This window comes from Polyodon spathula, chromosome 9 (assembly GCF_017654505.1).
Source record: "Polyodon spathula isolate WHYD16114869_AA chromosome 9, ASM1765450v1, whole genome shotgun sequence".
NCBI classification, from domain to species: domain Eukaryota; kingdom Metazoa; phylum Chordata; class Actinopteri; order Acipenseriformes; family Polyodontidae; genus Polyodon; species Polyodon spathula.
This window is the reverse complement of record NC_054542.1, coordinates 48,888,999-48,906,869: the sequence shown is the minus strand read 5'-3', so window position 1 is coordinate 48,906,869 and position 17,871 is coordinate 48,888,999. Positions and strand designations below refer to the sequence as shown.

The 17,871-nt window shown below is 40.3% G+C and overlaps 1 protein-coding gene across 1 annotated transcript in view; it reads right to left on the bottom strand.

Moving 5' to 3' along the window:
* The window catches only part of LOC121320980 (ephrin type-A receptor 6-like), a 40,973-nt gene extending 23,381 nt beyond the window's left edge, over nt 1–17,592 (bottom strand). The window contains exons 1-4 of the mRNA XM_041259845.1: nt 17,576–17,592; nt 5,702–5,826; nt 5,028–5,190; nt 2,340–2,448 (exon numbers count right to left, since the gene is read on the bottom strand). Coding sequence (XP_041115779.1) covers nt 2,340–2,448; nt 5,028–5,190; nt 5,702–5,809 — 380 coding nt within the window. The 5' untranslated portion in view covers nt 5,810–5,826; nt 17,576–17,592. The remainder of the gene's footprint in view (nt 1–2,339; nt 2,449–5,027; nt 5,191–5,701; nt 5,827–17,575) is intronic.
* Between the last annotated feature and the right edge of the window lie 279 nt (nt 17,593–17,871).

Sequence of the window (17,871 nt, the reverse complement as noted above, 5' to 3'; positions counted from 1 at the left end):
GTAGAATAATTGAAAGTGTGTGGAAGAACTACAGTGAGGAGCATGTGATTATACATGGAAACTACAATTAAATTGTCATTGTGTGGGATAATCTGAACAACTGGGTTACACACTTGAAATAAAACAGGGTACAAGTAATAGACCACCACCAAATCTCCCAAACACTTCTCTTCTTCAAACCGTATCTAAAAAAAAATAGATTCTTAGATTACTGTGCAAATATAAACCAGTTTCAGAAAGACTTTCTTCTCTAATATGCTTTTAACACAATGCTATAGTTGATTTTTTAAAGTTCTCTAAGAGGAATAGCCTAGTGGGTTAGGCACTGCCCCCACCCCGTGTCCCTCTTTAACCACTGATTGTATTATTATAAATGATTTGAAAATGTTTAGCTATATCTGTGAACACGATAGCGTGCATCCCATTTAATCAAGCTGAACTTCCCTCCTCCGGCTTTTAAAACTGCCTTGGAGAACAGAATTATAAAGCATGAATGACAAATTAAAGCAGCCTGTCAGCTGGGTCATCTCAGATGATGTTATTTCTAAATTAAAAAAATAGTTCATGGTCATTTTGACAGACATTTATTATTTCTTCAGTTATCTGGTTATTGTCTCTCCCTGTATACTTAATATGAATAATCTTTAATACTTTACCGCAGACCTGCATTGCAAATTGAAATAGGTCTGGAGAACAGCCACTGCACCTCATTGTATTTATAGTTAACCTTCAGAGTCACAAACTCAATGATAACAAGTTGCTTTCTGGATGTATCACAGGCTCTGCCTGTTCTTTCAGATTTTGTGCTGACAATGTTGTAAAATTTCATTTATTCAGAAGATGATATTCAAACATTTTGCTTATAGTATGGCAATTTTGTGCAGGTATGTTACACCTTCACTCAGCTTTTAGTTTGGCAAATGTTGTTTGTAGCATTATAAACGTATGCCATTATTGCCTTTTAATAATAATAATAATAATAATAAATAATAATAATAATAATAATAATAATAATAATAATAAAACATGTTAAACTACAATAACATTTGACAGATGTTAATATATAGTGGTGTATCAATGTGGACTCAAAGAAGACTTCACATTGTTAATAAAAAGTACAGAACTCAGATGGAATGATGCAGTTTTGAAGCAGCAGTTATTCTACACGAGTGAAATGACAGATGCACAAGCAGAAAAATAAATTATAAAATGGTCTGATGAATTAGAAGATGGCGGGCAAATACAGTTCTCAGACAGTGTCAGCTCGACGGCAATCAAGCGAATGATGAGCTGGTCTGTAGGGGCTTCTGCATGGGCATGCTGAAGAACAGCAGTAACAAGCAGGGCTGCAGAGTAGCTGGTAAGTGAGCAGCAATGCAGAACAGCAGGGATGCAGTCAACAGTGCACGAGGGAAGGGATTTGTGTTTCTTAAACCGGACACTGCAGTACGACATGCTCTGGCAGCATGCCCACTCAATTGTGATTTTAAGGCCAGGATTTAAGTTAAAGGTTTCGGTTAAAGTTGTGATTTAAGGTTAGGGTTGGGTGTAAGTGTAGAAGCCCCAGGAAGCTTCAATGTTCCGAAAGCATTTGGCTCCATATATTTTGAAATTCACCTCACTTCAGTAATTCAGCTTTTAAGACTCATCTCAGAAGCAGCCCCCTATAGTTGAAAAAGGATGTAAGTAACTAAGCCTTGTCAAAACTGATCAAAGCAGCAATGGTAACACTTTAGTTCAGACTTTAGATCGTCCACAAGTGGTTATATACAATAGCTATACTGGATAGTGTGACGCTCTTTTGGCAGTGTTTATTTTCTTATCAATCACTCTTTTTCCTGGCATCTGATATATATGTTTTACAGGAGGGCTGGTTTCATTTGATAATCATATCTTAGCCATCATTTGGTCCTTCACTGAGAAATCAATTTTTTTTGTAGAAACACCATCCATCTGCAGAGATCTAAATGGATGTCTTCTTAATAATACCATCTGCAGAGTCAAATACATGTACACATACAAGAGCCCTTTAGGGAAAACACTACTAAAGACTTACAAAAAGACAACAAATAGAACAGAGGCATCCAACCACAACGATCCCCATATATAGCCTGGCTAATTAACTGGAAAACCAAGACAGTCAACTGGAAGCATAAACAATGGGTTTGCTGCCTTCGAGTAATGAGAATTTCAGCTGTCAATGGACACATGTCAGAAAGTGAATTAGGGACTGAAGGAGACTCACAGTAAGAGTGGTTGAATAAATGAAGCATGGAACTCTGAACAGATTTCTTTTTGAGTGACAGATTTAAAGTGAGCGCTGGGTTTCTCTGCCTTACCGTCCTGTTATCAGGAAGAAGAGCGTGAGGATCACTAGCAGAGTAAACCCCCCGACCGCTGCCGTGGCGATGACCAGAACCTGCCCCTGGTCTGCGGCCATGTCAGAGGCTGGAGAAAAAGGGGAGAGATGTCAAGGAGAGAAGTCTGGATGATAGCAAATGATATACAGCACTGTATTTAAAATGGCACTTGTGATTGCAGTGGTGCAGCGGTCCCTCATTATAACATGGGGGTTGGGAAGCGTAATTAAGAGATACTATGTCTGCTGACTGTACTGCTTGTGAAATTGCATAATTTAATAACAGGAGTTTACTGCTCAAAGGATATAAGAGCTTTATTTTTTTTTTTTGTAACTTGAAGCGGTAATACTTTACATTAAGTGTCCCTAATTACTGTGTATTTACTTACACGCAATTACAATGTTATTATGCATAGTTATGCATCATATAACCCTAACCATATCCCTAACTCTAACCCTAACCCTTTTCTGATACAATTGTGTGCTTACATATATCCTGCAAAAAGATGTACACATTAAGCACATTGTAACTATGCATACTAACCTTATATTCATGTATAAGTACACATGTATTTACTATGTAACTGCTATGTAAATACACAGTAATTAGAGATACAATGTAAAGTGTAACTACATGTGTAATTGTAGTGTAAGTAATGACATTTAACGTAGTGTTTACAAAATGATACTGCAAATTTTTCAAAAACAGACCTTGTTTCGGCGGTTTACTGTTTTAAAGAGCTGAGAATGAGTCTCGCCAAGGAGGTGAAGATGTGCATATTTAAAAACAAACAAACAAAAAAAAACCTTTAAGTCATATTAACTTGGAGGCAAATTCCCATCTTGGACTTGTAGTTTCCAAAAGAACATGACCTTCAAAATCTCTACCTAACTTCAAAAGCAGTATGACCTACCCCCATAGCATGTGGAACAGAATTTCATAACAAATATCCATGCACAAGTTAATCAAAATGTGTTCACAACCCATAGTAACCTTCAGCAGCTTAGGCCGAGACTCAAGGATGTGCTGTGTAAATGGGTCCCCAAGGCCCTGTGAAAATTACGATTTCACAGGGTGTGCGGAAATCGTGAAATTAGCCTAATACCGAGATTTTTAATTTCATAATTCTTTGTATTTCATACAAAAAAAATAAAAATAAATCACATTAACTAAACTGTACAGCTCTGCTATGTGCCTGCGTGTAATATTCGCCTGAGTGCTGTGCAGTGATTATGTCATGTCACTATATGCAATCTAAGTGGGAAATTAAAATATTACACACTGTAAACAAGAAAATGCATGTCTCTAAAAAGGCTAAGAATGTATTTGCAGCAGATCACGTAAAGCAGTATCCAGCCAGAGTTTACACAGCGATGGAGGGAAGCGCTTCTGTAAGCTCAACTGCTTTACTTGCAAAGAAGCAAAAACCAGTGACTTCCATGTTCCAAACGTCCACTTATTAAACTTTGATCTGACGGAGGCGTTTGTTTGCGCAAATATCCCTTTTGAAAAATTGGACAACCAAAAGTTACAGAAATTCTTTAGACAGTGTAGCAAAACAGTGGAGCGAGTCCTTAGTCAGCCCAGCTGAGACATGAATGACTACTTATCTAAAGTTGCCAAGTATCAAAAGCAGGAGGAAACAGTGTGGTTGCTTGTCAGTGGTCACACTGATGAGTTGACTGATGCCCAAGATCAGTATGGGTTACACATTGTATTTGTTTTGAACATGCATCTGACATACTAGAACTGAAAGCTGTCCGCAGATACACTTTACCTACAGGCTGTTAATTACAACACTGTTTCACAAGCTATTGTAAAGTGCTTGAATAGCTTTGAAGTTGATTTTGATGTCAGTAATTTTATATGTATATTTGCTGTTTAAAAAGTAATAATCTGTACATGTAATATTAACATTTCCGTGCATATTCCGCGAAATACGATACTTTATCCATGACAATGCCATGAATTTTAAAGAAAATTTCCATGATTTTTACAGGGCCTTACCCATAACTCATAAGTGGTTCTCAATTCTTTTTATTTTGTATCTGATTAAAACATTTTAAAATATAATTTATTTCATGATAGAGGATGCTAATTTGTTATGGTTATTCGACATACCGCGAGTGTTTTGTAAATATTTAACAAGTGGGTATTTAAAGGTGGACACAAGGACATGCTTAAATTGACTTCCTTGAATTCACTAAATATTGAATTTCATAGATTAAGTGTAGTGTACAGATAAACATAATATAGCCTTATTCAGCAACTGTATAAGCAATTAGCCTGACTTGCAAACACACAGCATCCTCTAGTGTTTTCAGAAAAAAAAAAACTTCATCTAAATAATCATTAAGTTGTGCTGCAGAGATCAATTAAGATGCATTACTAAAGGTTAGGAGCTAAGCAATAAAACATATTATTTGTTTATTATTTTTAGCTTACATAAGAACATACAATGTGTAATGTGCTTTTTAAACTTGTCTCAACAATATCAAATGCAACCGCATCAAAACCTCCTTAGATTTGTAACACGCTTCATTTAATTTTGTCATAGCTTGATTTGCAAGTTCAGAGTACACATTTTTAAGTAAAATGGCAAGGTGTCGAGTCGAGGATATATGAGAAAGTGACAGTGTGTTTGTTAGCATGGCTAGTCCCACTTACTCTCGTCACTCGTCTCGTACTCGTATCTGGGGCTGTAGCTGCTGTATCCTGCTGCGCTTCTTGCACGAATGTGAAACACGTACTTTGTGGTGGGCTTGAGTCCTGTTATGATGACACTGGCTGCCTTGGATCTGGTTGAAGAGTAGCTGAGCTCTTCATGTTCCTGTGTGGATATTTAGATGAGGTATTACTGATAATACAGTAGCTGACATAAACAACAGCACAACTACCTTTGGTTACTGCCTTGTAACTTGGATGTTTACTTGTAATAACTCAGACTTTAACATACATTGGGGTTTGTTTTAATGATCTAAATAACGGTGGATCTAAATATGATTATTAATATTAATGTTGCAGGCGTTTCTTACAAGGCTGATTAATTGATCCACTATGCAATACAACACTGAAATGAGAACCGCAAAAAAACAGGTTTACAGATTTTAGGATGGCCTCATTATCTCTCAGCAGCTTTCTTACAAGGCTCTAAAACAAAAAGAGGTTTGTGACAATATAATTCTGATTAGAAAAGCACTTAAAGAATGAAGTGAATGCATGTATACAAAAAGAGAGGCCTTTATTTTAATAAAAGAAGAAATATTTTTTAGTGGAAGTGGACTTTTATAAAGGGCTGTTGGAAAGATTTCTAAGTAATCCCATTGGAAATATGAAAACACCTTCTCATAGTACTTGATCTCGTAGTCCAGGACTGGTGGGCTTGGCTGCTCGTGCTCCTGCCATGAGAGGGCAATGCTGTTCTGAGAGGCCCAGTCCTTCCTCACCATTCCAATCAGGGAGGGCCCTGAAAGACAGAGCAGAGACACTGCTGAACCAATCCAATCAGAGAGACCCTGAAAGAGAGCAGAGACACTGCTGAACCAATCCAATCAGAGAGACCCTGAAAAAGAGCAGAGACACTGCTGAACCAATCCAATCAGAGAGACCCTGAAAGAGAGCAGAGACACTGCTGAACCAATCCAATCAGAGAGACCCTGAAAGAGAGCAGAGACACTGCTGAACCAGTCCAATCAGAGAGACCCTGAAAGAGAGCAGAGACACTGCTGAACCAGTCCAATCAGAGAGACCCTGAAAGAGATAAGAGACAGTGCTGAACCAATTCAATCAGAGAGACCCTGAAAGAGAGCAGAGACACTGCTGAACCAATCCAATCAGAGAGACCCTGAAAGAAAGCAGAGACACTGTTGAACCAATGCAATCAGAGAGACCGAGAAAGAGAGCAGACACTGCTGAACCAATCCAGTCAGAGAGACCCTGAAAGAGAGCAGAGACACTGTTGAACCAATCCAGTCAGAGAGACCCTGAAAGAGAGCAGAGACACTGTTGAACCAATCCAGTCAGAGAGACCCTGAAAGAGAGCAGAGACACTGCTGAACCAATCCAATCAGAGAGACCCTGAAAGAGAGCAGAGACACTGCTGAACCAATCCAATCAGAGAGACCCTGAAAGAGAGCAGAGACACTGCTGAACCAATCCAGTCAGAGAGACCCTGAAAGAGAGCAGAGACACTGCTGAACCAATCCAGTCAGAGAGACCATGAAAGAGAGCAGACACTGCTGAACTGTTCATTCCCAGTCTTGGGTCCTTCTCCTTCTTAATTATTACAGAATAAAAGCAGCTTTATCCAGTAAGCTAGGCATGGTCAAGGGGCTGTTGACACCCAAGAGATAAATCCCATGCAAATGCAATGCAATTACCTACATTGATCAACCAGAAATGCTAATAGTTATAAGATCCTAGCTTGGAAAGACCTAATGTTACTGGCTTGGTTTATTAACTGTATACAGCAGGGATACTCTATAGATGCCTATACATATACATTCAGGGCAATGTTGAAAATAAGGGTATTTTATACAGACAAATTACATAAGTTAATGTTCAATTGCACTTACTCATTCCTTTTGTAGTTGCTGATCCATTTTTATAGTGACAACAATGACTGTATGTATTCAGCACACACATTTAGAAGCTGGTCTTCACTGCAGTTGTCACACAACACTGGCTTGCAAAATCAATCCGATTAATATTAAAATGAATGCAAACATCCCAAAAGTGTGCAAAATAATGTTAGCTAAATCCCACATAGACTAGTTAGGGAGATTTCCGAGTTTCCTTTCAATCTATTTTACCACACCACGATGGGTAAATGCCAGATCATGGCATACCGTATAAAATCAAATAAAACAATGAAAAAATAAAGTCTGCACTGCTTGTTTACCGGTTTGTGTACTGTTTATTTATGTATATATGTATGTATTTATATCTACTGTAGATATAAGCTGTTTTAATAGCAGAAAGACGAGCCAGACCCCCCCTTGCAATACATACTTTAGTGCTGTCCTTTGCCTCAGGGTTATTATTCATAGAAAGTACTGCCCAATATTTACCTGCACAGATTATTATTATAATCTGTATAAAAGGTATGGTCAGTGCTGATTGAAATTCTGTCGAGTAAATATGAAGAAAAGGCATATTTACACAGCCACTGGGTAATAACAACCTTTTCTGGAGTAATTCATCTAGCATTAGTCAAGTAATTACACATAGGGGAGATTCCATTAACTAGGCATTTACGCTGAGTGTAAATTAAATGGCACAGCTATCTCCTTTCTCAGAAGGAGGGGGTACAGGCGGGGATAAGGGGTTGCAGGTGACATGTTCCTCAATTTCTTTTTGTATTGCCTGCACACATTTTCATTCAGCCATCCATACAACTACTGGTAACAAAATGCTGTGGAAGTACAGTAAGGCTCAACTAGAGGCTGTCTTTTAAAACTACTGCAGTGATTGTGCTGTTTACTATGCTTTTACCATGCGTATATCATGGTTAACCATGTTTTTACCATGTATATCTGTCATTTTCCATGCTTGACTGTGGTGTAACCAGCTTTTACTGTGTTTTATTATATGTTTGGGTGAACAGTAACTGAAGAGCATTGGCGGTTAACTGCTATGCACTGATACCAGAAGCTTAGCAAAAGCAAATGTAATCTGAATGTATATAAGCCGAGGCCTCTTTGGAAAACTACATGTCTGTGAGGTATTATTCTCCACAACGTTACTCCGGCAGGAATCTTACAAACTCTCAACTTTCTTTGAATTACCCAATACTAACCAGTACAAAAACAAACCATACAAGCTACTGTACATAAGCAGAGTGTAAAAGGCCACCAAGGAGTTCTGTGACATCACAAAGGACGAGACGGGTCATCTGTGATCCTGATCTTACTAGCCGGTATGAGTTACTGATCCTGTATCTTTGTTTGCTGCTGTGTACTGTACAGTGCTTTGTGATACTTTTGTAATGAAATGCGCTATATAAATGCAATAAATAAATAAAATAAAACCTTTGTTCTGGCAAAGGTCCAGTACCCTGCTGGTGAAAAACAGCCTGTGCATTTTAGAATAAGATGCTGCTGCTCTACTGATAACAAGCACCAGAGAGAGAGAGAGAGAGAGAGAGAGAGAGAGAGAGAGAGAGAGAGAGAGAGAGAGAGACTTGATCCTTTATTTAAATATTCCAAATAAAATCCATTAAAAATCAAATAAAGGTAAAACACAACAAAAGTTAAGATTCCTACTGCCTGAGCAAAATTAAAAAAAATCCTAAAATACATTGTGTTCTCCTTAAAAACAGATTTTAAACAAAATAAAAGGATCATTAAAAAATCAATATTAAACAGTATTTTTTTCTTTGTTGAAAACAGATAAAAGATAGATAAACAGAAAACAGATAAAAAATTAAATAAAATTAGAACAAAAACTGGAGCTCCCCCTCCTCACTCACAGCACACAAGGCGTCTCCCACACATCACCTCTCCTGAAAGTCCTCCAGGTTACTGACCAGTTTAAAATACTCAAACTCTACTCTGATCTGGCTGACCACGAGCACCCTGAACTGAACCACTAAACTGGTCAGTCCAGAACCAGACAGTTGATTTTTCCTTGTCTTTAAAATAGCCAATTTTGCCTGTCCAATTAAAAAATTAATAAGAACACACCTGTTTTTCATTTTAAAACTGTATAGAACCCCCAAAATAAAAAGCTCCTTACTAAAAACGACCCCTAAATTATTCAGGATTCCCTGCAGTAAATTAAAAAGTGGGCGCAGCCTCTCACACTCACTGTAGGCATGAAAGAGAGTTTCCTCTGCTGAGCAAAAAGCGCACTGCTCACTGATGCTGGGGTCCAGTCTATGGAGAAGCCTGCCTGTGGACACAATGCAGTGTAGAATCTTCCACTGCAGGTCCCCCACTCTCTTGGCGAGAGGCGGCTTGTACAGCACCCTCCACACCGGCCTGTGCCCCTCCTCTACAGCCAAGTAAGCTCGCCACTTAGAGTCTACCAGACCCCTTAGCCTACTATACTCTGTGGCTTTAACACACAATTTGTATATATGTTTTCCACTCATTGTGTGAAAGATAATTTCCTCCACATTCTGCAATTTAAGCAAAGTCCCTCCATTCTCTCCACCCCCCTCACCTTCCTCACCTACTGCTGGTGACACGATCATCCCTGGAAATAAGGAAAGCTGTCTCTGCTCTGTGCCTCTGGACAACTCCTCCCTCAGGACTGCCTTGAGCCGCGGGGAGAGGCAGCCCCTCAACTCACCCATCAGTCTTTCTGCAAGCCTCTCTGAGTGCCAGCCTAGCTGTGCAGTTAGCTGGGAGGCAGTTAGCCAGCAGGAGAGCTCAAGGTTTAACAGGTGGACCATCCTGGTTACACCTGCTTTTAAAAAACTGGCACAGAGCGTCATCGACTGGAGGAACTTAACTGGAAAGAGTGGATTAAAAAATAGGGGCTCCTCAAACAGGTCCTGCCCTGTCAAGGACTCCACATCCCTTTCCACCCTCACCAGCTGCCAGGCTTTTAAAATACTTTGATAAAAAGGAGGAAGTCCTGCTTTACTAAAACTGGTGTTCTCAATTAAAAACAGGTGTTTTCCTAACCCCAGCCCCCCAACTCTATTGAGAAGGAAACAGGCCAGCCTCTTCCAATGAGCCTCCTCCTCAGTGTACAGGAGTCTCTGAACCGCCTGCAGTCTGAAGGCTGCCACCCTGCTGGCAATGCTGACTAGCCCCTGCCCCCCCTCATCACTAGGGAGGTAGAGGACTGCCGGCCTCAAACTGTGTCTCCCGCTCCAAAAGAACTCCAGCAACACTCTCTGGATCTCCTTCACCAGGCCCTGGGGTGGGTCCAGGCATACCAGCTTGTGCCACAAGCTAGAGGCCACCAGATTATTAATAACAAGCACCCGGCCCTTGAAGGACAGTTGAGCCAGCAGTCCCTTCCACCTCTGCAGCCGCCCCCTCACCCTGTCCAACAAACCCTCCCAGTTCTTTTTCATGTAGTTTTCTGTTCCGAGGTGCACCCCCAACACTTTAATACCTGTTCTGTTCCATTTCAGCCCCTCAGGCAGGAAAGGAGGGGTGCCCTCATCCCAGCTGCCTGACAGGAAGGTGTCACATTTTGCCCAGTTTACTCTGGCAGAAGATGCTCTCTGGAACTCATTTAGAGTCTGCTGCAGTGCTTGGACATCTGCATCCCCACTCACAAACACAGTCACATCGTCTGCGTAGGCAGACACCTTCACTGTGGCAGAGGAGGGTGTGGAGGGCGAGGAGGGCACTGTCCATCCAGCTAGCCTGACCCTCAGCAGGTGCAGCAGGGGCTCTATAACCAGTGAATACAGCATACCAGACAGGGCACAGCCCTGCCTTATACCCCTGCACACTGGGAAGGGCTGACTCAGCCCATTGTTGATCTTTAAAATACTAAAAATGTTGGAATATAAAAGCCGAATATAAGAAATAAAACCAGGACCGAACCCGAAGGCTTCCAGTGTATGAAAGAGGTAGGTGTGGTCGACTCTGTCGAAAGCCTTCTCTTGATCCAGGGAGACCATTCCTACATTAAAATCACAAATATCACTTACAGTTAAAAAATCTCTAATAAAAAATAAGTTATCAAAAATAGAGCGACCCGGTATACAATATGTTTGATCCATATGTATTACAGTTCCAATAACACTTTTTAATCTATTAGCGATTGTTTTGGATAAAATCTTTAAATCAGAACATAAAATTGACACAGGTCTCCAATTCTTAAGCTGGCAAAGGTCTCCCTTCTTGGGCAGCAGTGTAACCACTGCCCTACGGCAGCTAAGAGGCAGTTCCTTGTGGCTGAGGCTCTCTCTCAGAACCTGGAGCAAATCCTCCCCCATTATATCCCAGAAATTATTATAAAATTCTGCTGGCAGTCCATCGATCCCGGGAACCTTTCCGCTGGAGAGCTGCTTGACAGCGGCGGTCATCTCCTGGTGGGTCAGCGGTGCGTCCAGCTGAATCTGCTCCTTCTCACTGAGGCTGGGTAACCCCTGGAGCAGCCGCTCAGTGTCCTCTATGTTGCACAGTTCTTTATTATAAAGTTCCTTGTAAAAACGCACCGCCTCTCTGCTGATTTCCTCCCGGGTGTGCAGTTCTTTCCCACCAGGAGTCCTGATACAGCACAGCTGTCTACTGTCCGCTCTCTTCCTTTCCAGGTTGAAGAAGAAACTAGTGGGGGCATCCATGTCTCTCAACTCCATGAATCTGGAACGCACAATCGCCCCCTTCACTCTTTCCTTCAGCAAGCTCCCCAGCGCGATTTTCTGCTCTTTTAGGTTCTCCAGGGTCTGTTCTTTAAATTCTGAATTTAAACTTTCCTCTAGGAGGAGGATTTTGGACTCCAGTTCTCTCACGGCTGTGTTCAGTGACCTGGTTGCATTTATAGTATATTGTTGACAAAAACATTTAATTTGTATTTTGCCAATGTCCCACCACTGTCTTAAATCTTTATATTGTGCTTTTTCTTTTTTCCAAATTATCCAAAAAAGTTTGAATTGTTGCTTAAATTTTACATCTTGTAATAATTTTACATTGAAATGCCAGTAACATGCTCTGTGGGGTTCTGATTGAATTATTACTGTAATTAATAGACAGTGGTGGTCAGAGAGACTACTGGGGATGATTCTTGCTTTGATAAATTTATTTAAATCGTTTTTAGAAGTATAAAACCGGTCTAGTCTTGCTCTATATACACAGTCTGTGTGATACTGAGACCAGGTGTATTGTCTTGAACTGGGGTGCAGGCATCTCCATATGTCAACCAGGTCACTGGACTCTAACAATGCAGCCAACTCTCTGGAGGACTGAGGGTGTGGTTCATCATTATTTCTATCAATATTAAAATTAACAGTACAATTAAAATCTCCTCCTAGGACCACCACACCATTATTATTAATATTTAAAAGAGCTTGCTTTAATTTCTTAAAAAAATAAAATTCGTTCCCCCCCTCTACTGGGGGCATAAATATTAATAAAAACATACACTGTACTGCCCAGCCTAGCTCTTACTTTTAAAATCCTCCCTTTCTCGATTTCATCCATATCTAGTAAAACTGCCCCCAGGCTGGGTTTAAAAAGCACGGCTACTCCTGCACTAGTACTAGCGCCGTGACTCATCACGCACAGCCCCTCCCACTCCGCTCGCCACGCCTCCTCATTCTCCTGATCCGAGTGCGTTTCCTGCAGAAACACCACCCCCGTCTGCTTCTGCTCTAAAAACTCGACTAGCTGCGCCCTCTTAAAAGACTGTCTGCAGCCGTTTAGATTAAAAGAAACAAAAACGCACCTTTCCATCATAGCTAAAAAAACTAACAGACTAAAACAAGTAATAAAAGAAGTTTCATAAAACACAGCCATTTTTAAACAAGAGATTTTGAACCACTGTTAAGATCCTTTTTAATTTTCTGAACAATTTTTTTTAATCTATAACGTTTTGGCTGATCAAATTCTTCTATTGTGGCTTTCCTTGTTATAACGTGAGTGGAGTGGAGAAATAACCTTAGATCAGGGAATAAACTCTCTATTTCTACTCCCCTTTTCCCTTTTGTTTCTATCATAAATAACTTTTTCTTACTGACGGGTTGGCTATCAGGGATGTCTGAGATAAGCGAGGAGTCAGAGAGCTCCCCCTCCATCTCATCCGCACTGTCCTCTCTCTCTCTCCCCCAAGAATCCGTTACTCCACAGCTCCCTCCGACTCCTCGACACCAGACTCTGCCACAGCCGTCACTATTTCAGGCGGCTGATATTCAGCAAGTGGAGAGTCTTGCACCGCGCCCGGATCACCCTGCGCTGTGCTCTCTTCCTCCGCGTTGGGAGGGACTGACGCCCCGCCTGGAGCCCGCAGTCTCCCTGTCTGCACGGGTTCGGAGTCCTGCACTGGCTGCGCTCTGCAATCCGGCAGCTCTAAAGACTTCTGTTGTAAATCATTTCTTTTTCGCTACTACCTTGAATGATTCTTCACCATTCTCAGTAGTAGCTGTATTATCCTCCGAACCCGTCAGTGACAGACTGCGGCTGGGTCTCTTTGTGCGAGGCCGTGGTGTTGGTGGTTCTGCTCCGGTTTCCTTCTGGATCGCCCCCTCCTCGGTCAGCACGGGCTCGCTCTGCGGCTGCGGTGCAGGAGCCGACTCTTCCTCCCACTCACCCCCAACATCCTCGACTTCCTCCCCACCAGCATCGCCCTGATCCTGCCCTGTCTCCGCTCTAGCCTCCTTTCTCGGGCAGGCTTTCCTCTGGTGTCCCTGTTCTCCACAGTAAAAACACCTCATCGTCTCTGAACTGACAAAAACTACACAATTCATCCCTTCCACGTTAAAATTCCAGGCAACATTAATGACTTGATTAGGATCATTTAGTAAGACACGACATGACGTGCCTAACACTGTTATTTTTGACCCCAGCGGGAATCCCTTAATCGGGGACACCAGTTTACCAAACTGAACTAAATTCTTTTCTAATTGCTCATTTTTTAAAAACGGAGGCACATTAGAAATAATAACTTTCGTTACCAGGGTTACTAGAGGGGAAACCTTTTACTGTAAATCCTTCCTCTACCAGCTTGTGTACCAGAGACACCTCCACTAAAAATACTACCAGCGCTTTGTTCATTCTTGATGCCGATATAATATTCTCAAACCCCACCACCTCTCCTACTGCCAGCAGGCACTCCTCCACCGAAACACCCTACAAACAAACAAACAAACACACACACACCACTAACCTACGAACAAACAAACACACACAAAAAAAAAAATAACTAAGTAACTATAAAACAAACTAAATAAATAAATATATAAATAAATAGATATATAGATAAATAAATAAAGTTTTAAATTTCCCGGTCCTACCGCACCGGCGTTGCACCTCTCTGCAAGCCCTTCCCACAATCCTCCACTAGAGAGAGAGGGAGAGAGAGAGAGAGAGAGAGAGAGGGAGAGAGAGAGAGAGAGAGAGAGAGAGAGAGAGAGAGAGAGAGAGAGAGAGAGAGAGAGAGAGAGAGAGAGAGAGAGAGAGAGAGAGAGAGAGAGAGAGAGAGAGAGAGAGAGAGAGAGAGAGAGAGAGAGAGACATTCCCGAAAGTGAACTCTAAGTTCTGTCTCAATTGAACATAATAAGCAGGAATTTCCCAAAGTGGTGGGTGACCTAGAGTTTGGTTACTGCCATTTAATACTGTGCCCAGCATTCAGCATTCGATCACCAAGTGCTAACAAAAGAGTAAGCAATTCCTGTGGTACACATGCAATTACACCACAGCCTCCCTTTATACAATGCTGCCCTTTCAAACATAAACTATGGGCACCTTTAGTTTATTTGTAAAAAACTAACAATATAAATCACCACATTCAAAAGCATTGATGGAAGAAACATATTAAAGAGCTTTAACTCTGAATGGAAAGCACCTGAGAACTAGTAACTGGATTATTCCCATACTCTAAATACAAGCATATCAGTGATATTTATCTCCCACCAGGGCTGTAAATTCAGAATCACCTCTGTCAGCAAGTTAATCGCTATGACTGATATCCACTGTAAAAAATGCAAGTTTGTCATACAGGCAGATAAACAGGGTGTGTCCATGTAACCCCAAATAATCAATGCATTATCAGGACTCATCCCAACTGTACAACCGGTTCTGTACATACAGGTTAGAATGGAGAAAGACAGACATTGTGGGTGTATATTAGAGTTCTGCCTCTACAAATGAGTCTCTCAAAGTCATCTGACCTCCATGATCCAACATTTTAATTCATTTAAATTGTTCATTCCTTTTTTGATAAATTGTCAGAAGTGACCAGGGAACAATTGCGCAAATCAAATTGTTCACAGTGCAACAGTAAAATGTGCCAAAGTGATTTTTTTTCCATTCACTGAGCACATGTACAAATTGAGACACACCAAAAGGGCACATCGGCTATTTGTAACAGCAAAATACATTGTAATTCTGAAGTAAATTAGAAATATGTATCATTATTACCAGTACAGCCATTGTTCAGCGTAGCAGAATTAGGAATCTATCCAAGTCTATTTGCAATAAACAATTCTAAAGCCTGTGTTTTGGCTCACTCTATCTATGGGCACAAAACAAAAGCTGAACAAAAATCTCTTCTCCTGGCAGCCCACTGGAATTTAATAAGGCCACCAGGAACATGGCAGTTAGGCTGTAAACCCCAGACTCCAAGGACACCTCCCACTTTGGGATTCCATACTGTTTGTGAGCCTGTCAATCCCTGGTTGCAGCTGATCCAGCCTGGATGCACTTTTAAACAAGCACCCTGCGGCAGGACAGTGGGTGAAATCCAACTTGGAAAAAGGTTGATGGCTTAAGAGTCATTCTTAAGATTTCTGCCTAACATTATCTATTAGTTCTGAAAGTTTCTCATATATATATATATATTGCCCAGCGATAGGCTTCTGCAAAGCTGCAAAATCATTAAGAAAATACCTAATACCTCTTTAAAACTATCTGAGTATTAAATAGGATAGGATAGACAACATGTGCCAATACAGAACAAACAGACCTATAAAAATAAAGTTATAAGGAACAATTCCGTTTGGCATATGAGTATCCAATTAAACTGATCTTTCCCCTTTAGTGACTCTCATATCTATATAGACATTTCTTATGACAAATAACAACTGCTTGACAGACGAGAAAAAAACACAAAAGCTCAGGTTACTGGAGGCCATACATATGTAGATTTGACAAATACAAGTTGATGTGATGGCCTCGGGCCCCAGGAGGACCCTAACAGTATTATGAATTATACAACAACTGCACACTAATCTCCTATTGTCTATGGAGTTTAGCTGTTCTGTTATTACTCAATAATAGAAAGGAATAAAAAACATGATGGGGAGATGACAGCAATGAATGAAACCTGTTCTAAAACCACTGCTTACTGATGAGACGCTTCACACAGACACTCAAGCCCTGCTCTCTGAAAATTAAGAAAAGGGCAGCTCCTTCAAAATATTGAGAACCCGCTGGATGGGTTCCACGTAATTGTTTCTTTACAGTTTTGTTTTATATTGCTTTGTTATTTGTATTGATTTTACAGTGAGATACAATCTTTTCTCTTGATTGTGTTTGTGTGTGTCACATCTCCAGGTGGGTAACTTTGCTTGTTTGTGATTCTCTTGGGCACTGTGCTGGTTACTGCTGCCTCTTGGGATGGATAGTATCCCTATATATATATATATATATATATATATATATATATATATATCTATATATATATATATATATATATATATATATATATACACACACACACACACACACACACACACATATATTTTATGTTGGCTGCATAGGGTAGCTGCCTTTTATTTGACTGTGTGTGTGTGTGTGTGCTATTTATATTATTGCTTAATAAAGAACATTGGTTATTACTGCTTTTGTCACCTGGTCCCTCTTATCTCTTCCATACTCCTTGACCACTATGGTAACATAAATTCTATAATTACAAGACCTCCTGGTTTATAAAAGGCATTGGTAGCCTCTACACTACCTGCGGAATTCTCACTCCAGTAAGCAGTCTGGACCTAACAAGAATGCACATTCACCTGTATAATTCATTGTGTGTTTGAAGATCTGGTTGAAATGAAGCACCCAGCTGCTAATTTCAAAATAAGATGCAATAGAAAATCCCACATTAATTCCAGAGACAGGTATTTCAACCTTGTATTAATGAATATATTTACTCAGTAAGACATCTCTCAGCACTGTACTGTAAGGCCAAATATCTCCTTGACAAAGTGTCATTCATCAAGATTTATGTCCCTCAACCAGGGAAGAAACAAGCCCCAGAGCACACATTTAAGATCCATGTGTTTGCAAAAGCAATTGAAACAACATATGGAAGATCAATGTTCTAGTGTGGAAGTGTAGGTAATTATTTTGTAGCATTGCTTGTCATTTAAGATGTTGTTTTTTGAAAATATTTCCCTGCTTTAACCCTAAGGCATATGTAAAATGAAATAGGGTTTTACCAGGATAAAGCATTCCGTTGAAGCACATTGATACATTAAGAGCAGTTTGTAAATTAGACTTAAACACCACTTACTGAACACGGTGGGTGTATTTTTACCCTTTGATAAATGAACATGCTTAGAGACTATAGGAAACTCATGCACTTTACATTACCTTCCTTCCTCTTAAGGGTTCCATTAGCTGTAAAAAAAATAAAATTAAAAATACATCAGAAAAGAATCTATTTGGCCTGTATCGACGCTAATGACGCCTAGATAATGTGCTTATACAATATCAGCAGTAAAATTATGTCAATTAGAAGCTTTTATTTTTATTTATTTATTTTGAAAAAGTCCCTCTTTTTTTTATTCTACAGTCAGCAAACAGCATGCTTATACTGAGCCATCGGAATAACATAGGCCCCATAAAGCATCACAGAGAGTCAAAGGATTTCATTTCTGCCTCCGAGC